Source organism: Capsicum annuum, unplaced genomic scaffold, assembly GCF_002878395.1.
Source record: "Capsicum annuum cultivar UCD-10X-F1 unplaced genomic scaffold, UCD10Xv1.1 ctg3121, whole genome shotgun sequence".
In the NCBI taxonomy this organism is placed as follows: domain Eukaryota; kingdom Viridiplantae; phylum Streptophyta; class Magnoliopsida; order Solanales; family Solanaceae; genus Capsicum; species Capsicum annuum.
Window position 1 is genome coordinate 75,347 of NW_025837826.1, and position 5,679 is coordinate 81,025.

The window sequence follows — 5,679 nt, forward strand, 5'->3', positions numbered from 1 at the left end:
GGTGCCCAATCATAGTATTTCAAGGAGAAATTTGCTTGAGATATTCTATAGAGGCCTGAATGCCAATACCAAAGTTGTTGGTGATACTATTACTAATAGGTTTTTCATGAGCCTTCGTTAGGAGTTATCTACAAATGTCATAGATCGGGTCTCTAATACTAACCAAGGGTCGCATACCCGAAAGGTAGAAATAGGAGTCGATACTTATGCTATTAGTACTTTTAATGAGCAGAGAGACCTAGATGATACAGTGACTTAAGAGGTTGCACAACTGAGGATAGATATTGGGTTACTGACAATGTAATTTTCAACTATGAATACTGAAAAGGTAAATGCAGTACGTTTTCTAGACATGATGAGTCTGACTATGAGGAGGAGGCTAAGTATTTGGACAGAGAGATGGCGAATTTCTAAGCCAAGGGTCAAGGGTCCAATCAAGACTCTTAGAACTTAAGTTAGGGGAATCAAGGTCAGAACTATTATAGGAATATGCAGAGGGATAAAAATAGAGAATGGGATGGTGACTGGTAGCAAAAGGATGATTATAAGGAAAAGAGTGGTGTGTATGTTCCTTGATACTGACACACGGATGGAAACCTTGCTTGCTAACTTGGTGAAGGGTTCAAAGAATTTCCTTAAGGATATTAAGGTAGACATACATTATTGACCCAAAAAGTGGAATCACATGCCATCGCGATTAAGCAACTTGAGAAGTAGTTTGGTCAGATATCGACTATAGTGAATCAATATTAATCGTGTACTCTTACAAGCAACAATGTGAAAAATCTAATGAATGACGATCATTGTTTTGATATTACTACTCGGATCAGTAAGGACACTATCAATCCACTTATGTCTATGATTGATGATGTGATCCATGAGCTTTTTGATGTTGATGATGCATCCAAAGTGGAATCAAAAAAGTTGGTGACTAGTAGTGAGTTGGCACAAAAATCAATGAGTGTAGGAAAATAAGATAAAAAAGATCAAGATAAGGGTAAGGAAGACCAACTAGTCTTAAAGCCTATTCCACACCCCCCACCTTTTCCTCAAAGGTTGAAATAGCAAAAGAAAGAAGAGAGGTATAAGAAGTTTATTGGTATCCTGAAGGAGTTGAGTGTAAGCATGCCTCTTCTTGAAGCTCTTGAGCAAATCCTAGGCTATGAAAAATTTGTGAAGTATTTTGTGACAAAGAAGAGATCTGTCAGTTATGAGGATATTGGTGGTTCGCAGTATTGTAGTGTGATTACATCTCGGTCTCTTGTGCAAAACAAAAGTGACCCTGGTGCTTTCATAATTCCTTGTATCATTGGGTCATCTAGATTTGTCAGAGCTTTCTGTGACATGGGTACAATCATTAACATGATGTTGCTAGCAGTGTTTAAGCAATTAGGCTTGAAACCTTCTGAACCAATAATGATGCAGTTATTGATAAAAGATCACACGGTGAAAAAGCCTGGGGGCATATTGTTTGATATTTTGGTAAAGGTTGATGATTTTATATTTCTAGCTAATTTTACTGTCTTGAATTGTGATATTGATTTTGAGATGCCCATAATTTTAGAGAGATCATTTTTTGCCATGCGTAGAGAACTGTTGGATATTGAAAGAGGTGACCTTAAGTTGAGGTTGAATAATAAGGAAGTCACATTCAATGTTTGCAAAACTATGAAGCAACCGACTGGCACGAGAGTGGTTTCAAAAATAAAGTATGTTGATGACCCTGTAAGCCAAACCTATGGATACCTTGATGAGTCTGAGTAATTAACGTACCCACATCATGTCGCGATATTAAATTAGGCGCTTCTTGGGAGGCAACCTAAGCTGTTTTGTTATTTAGGCAGCTATGATAATTGGTGTTGTCATAATTGACACCAGATTTTTGTACCTAAGGTTCCACATGTATGTTTCTAACTCTCCTATTTTGGTGGCCTAATGCATTAGGTACAATACATGCTTATTCAATGGGGGTAGGGCTTCTTGTGGCTCTAGATGTCCTATTAGAGTTTTTGTTGTCATTTGTCTTTTCCTTGGAGTTTGTTCTTAGTAGAGCCAGCATGTTTAGGTTGTGTTTTTATCGTTATATGTGTCATATATTATTTGTGTTGAACTGGAAGAAAAATAAGGAACCTAAGTGTTGTTGACATATTTAGTTTGTTTGTTCTTAGTAGAGCCGACATGTTTAGGTTGTGTTTTTGTCATTATATATGTTATGTTTTGTTGGTGTTGAACTAGGAGAAAAATAAGGAACCTAAGTGCAGTTGACATGTTTTGTTTGTTCTTAAGTGTTTCAAAAAATGATACCCCTCCAAAAATTTTGTGAACTGTGTGATGTAAATATTTGTGTGAATCTTGTCATGGCATTAGGATTAGGGACAAAATAATTATAGCTAGCATTGCATGAACTAGATAGGTAGCAGTTGGTAATATCATCATATACCATGTGAGTGAGGCCTCTACCTAGTTCTGTTTATATATTTAATCCAGAACATGTCAGCAGGATAGTTGGTTAGGATGTGATTATAGGCCTTTTTTGACTTAGTCTACTTTTAGCCTAAATAACCTTCCTAAATGATTAAGTATACCTTGATCCTTGATTTGAGCCTACATTGACATATTTTTCTTTTTTCACTTTTCACCTTCCCAATTAATTACAATGAACCTGTTTTGGTCGTGGTCCCTCTTTGAACACTGTGCAACTCAACTTAGGCAAATTCCCTAAGTTGAGGATGGCTATCATAGGGGTGCATAGTTAAAGTTGGATATGCAGTAGGATGTAATGTAAAAGAAAAAAAGTAAGGTTGGGTGTTGTAGAGAAAAAAGAAAAAAATATAGATAGAAAATAATTTAAAAGAAAAAAAGGAATAAATGAATAGTAAGAAGAAAATTTGCATCCAATCTAAAAAATTAATAAAGGAGAAGAAAGGGAGAAACAAAAGAAAAATGGTTGATAAGTGGAGCCAAAATATAAGTGCAGTGTCAAGAAGGGTGAGTCACTATATTTCAAATTGTACCATACCCACCCCCAAGTCTATATTACCAGTCGAGTAAAGTCCTATAGTGGTCATAGTCCCACAGTTCAAAAAATCAAGGTATAGAAAATAAGGACAAGCCTATGCTATTCTATGACATTTATTGGAACTTTTTTCATGAGTATGGGTGTCTTGACATAGTCCAGTGTATTGATATGCATGATGATATTATGAGAATTTGGATCTTTTTTCTGTGAGGGTACATGGGTTGTGTTGGTAATTGCTTATTGTTTGGGTAGCGTAACTAGCATATTTGCTTGATTGTTTATTGCTAATGTAATGCTACTACTTGATTTCCTTGTGCCATGTTGTTATTCTACATGTATCCACATAGTGGTTATGAATAGTTGGAAATACGAGGGGGAATATAGGGTTAGTTATTGATAATGTTTGTTGAGTACATGTATGATTTTGTACTCATACTTTTGTTCTTTTTCTTTTTTCTTATTTTCTACACCCAATGTGTGTATTGGACCGAATAGAAGATGGTAGATTTTTTCTTCCAGAATTGATATTGTGGAGATCGAGGTAGTGCAAGAGGATTCCAAGCTTACCTGGATCTCTCTTTATGTATTTTATGCTTAACCACATTTAAGATACTTTAGCTATTGATATCATTCTATATTTAGAGGCTTGTACTAATGACCATCATACCTTGGATGTATCTTTTAGACTAGTGTGAAGCATATATACACACACACACACATTGCGATTCTCCTATTTTTAATTTTCTCTTTTGATTCCTTTTAATTCTTGTTCTTTGGGTTAATTTACGCTTACTTGTTCAGAGGGTGTGACAAGTGCCATCACGTGCCTATTTTTGGGTCGTAATGGAAAATCATTGCAAAACTATACCTAGATATTTATAAACTTCTCTCTTTGAGCACACTTAACCAATTTACTCCTCATCTAGACAATAAATGATAATATCATCATAATTTGAACAAGACTAAGTAACCACGTAGTTCTAAACCCAAATATCACTTTCTAAAGATGAATTCTTTGCCTTAAAAATTGAAATAAATACTCTTATTCTTTTTTGCAAATTTCATATTCTATTTTCAATCACTTTTGATGTCGTAAGTTGAAAATCCTCTGGATCTACTCAAGGAATGTTTCAAAATACTATAAGTCTTTACACAAAAGCCAAGCCTACTATGAGAGTAATAACAAACTGAAAATCCTACAAACAAAAAGGTATTATTGTCCTTTCTAGAAAATAATAGTTGAAAACCCTTCCAAATTAGTCTCATCATAAGTACAACCATCAGAAGGTCTTCTACCAAAGGCATTGTCATCTCACAAGGTTGATCTTGATATCAAATATGATACCTCAAACCACAAATGCATGGATTCAATTATGTAAAAGAATCAGTTACTACATGAACATCCTAATTATATTCTCAACTAATTTCACCTAAGCATACCTGCTGAAAATATCCTTTATTCACAAAACCATTATCCCAATTTTCATTCACTTCTATTGGTGTCAACTATATCATTAGCCCTTACTTAAATCACTGAAAAACACTTTACAGTTTGAACTAATATCTATCATTGATTCGCCACTTTAGTAGGCGTTTTATCATGAAAATCAAAATATATTGGAGTTGGAGTTGAAATTATATTTGGTCATACCTTTTTAGAAAGACTTTTTAGACTTTTGAAAAGACAAAACGTGAAACAGTGAGATGGAAAAAGTGAAAACAGGTTGAGTATTAATTTTGGTTTTTTAAAATATAACTTCAAGATGTATTTGAAATTTTGTAGCCAAATAATATTTTTTGAACAAAGTGAGAAAAAAATTTCAAAAAAAGTAAATATTTCTCATGGCCAAATGGGGCCATAATTTCTCTTATAAACTAATATCTCACTCGAGTGTTCATAGTAAAACTAATTGGTTCTTCAAATCTGAATGCAACCTCAAACTCTAATATCTAGATAGGTAAATCAACTAATAGCTTCTTAAGTAATTAACCCTTACACTTGTTAACTAGTATATTTTTTTCCTTCATCACTCGCTTTACCTTAGTAGTACCACTTCATGAAAGCTCACAAGATCCATCATTTTTCCACAATATAACCATAGAGAAGTTCATACCTAGAGCACACCATACATTTTTTCCCATCAAGTAACTGGAGGCTTTGAGCTGTAGGTGACAAAAGAGTTTTAAAATGAGGTGTAGGTGACACAAGTCTTAATTATTAGGTGGAGGTGACAATTACTTTATTATGGATTAAGAAAGTTGGAGAAGTTTGAAAATAACCCATAAGTTTTTAAATTTACACTTTGATCCAAATGTTAGTTAATATAATAGATAATGGAGGGAAAAAAGAAACATTTCTCTCTCTTCTCATCCATTATTATTTTCTCTCTCTTCATGATTATTGTTGTTCATTGTTGTTGCTGTTGCTTTATTCATCCTCTTCTGCTTCATTATCATCATTTTCTACTTTATTATCATCTCCATCTTCTTCTTGTCGATCATTGTTGTTGTTGTTATCGCTACTATTGTTATTTTACCAATTTCTTAGGTCAAATTTTGTTTCTAACATCACCATTTTTCACTTTGACACTACTTCATAGGAGACCTTGGTAAGTCAATTATGATTTTTAGTCGAATTTGTCATCTGGGTTACAAAGTTA

The 5,679-nt window shown here is 34.0% G+C and overlaps 1 protein-coding gene across 1 annotated transcript; it reads left to right on the plus strand.

Moving 5' to 3' along the window:
• Positions 1-1,125: 1,125 nt before the first annotated feature.
• Positions 1,126-1,764, plus strand: LOC107844445. Its single transcript, XM_016688859.2, has one exon. It carries the CDS (start codon positions 1,126-1,128, stop codon positions 1,762-1,764), a length of 639 nt encoding a protein of 212 aa, XP_016544345.2.
• The last annotated feature ends 3,915 nt before the right edge of the window (positions 1,765-5,679 follow it).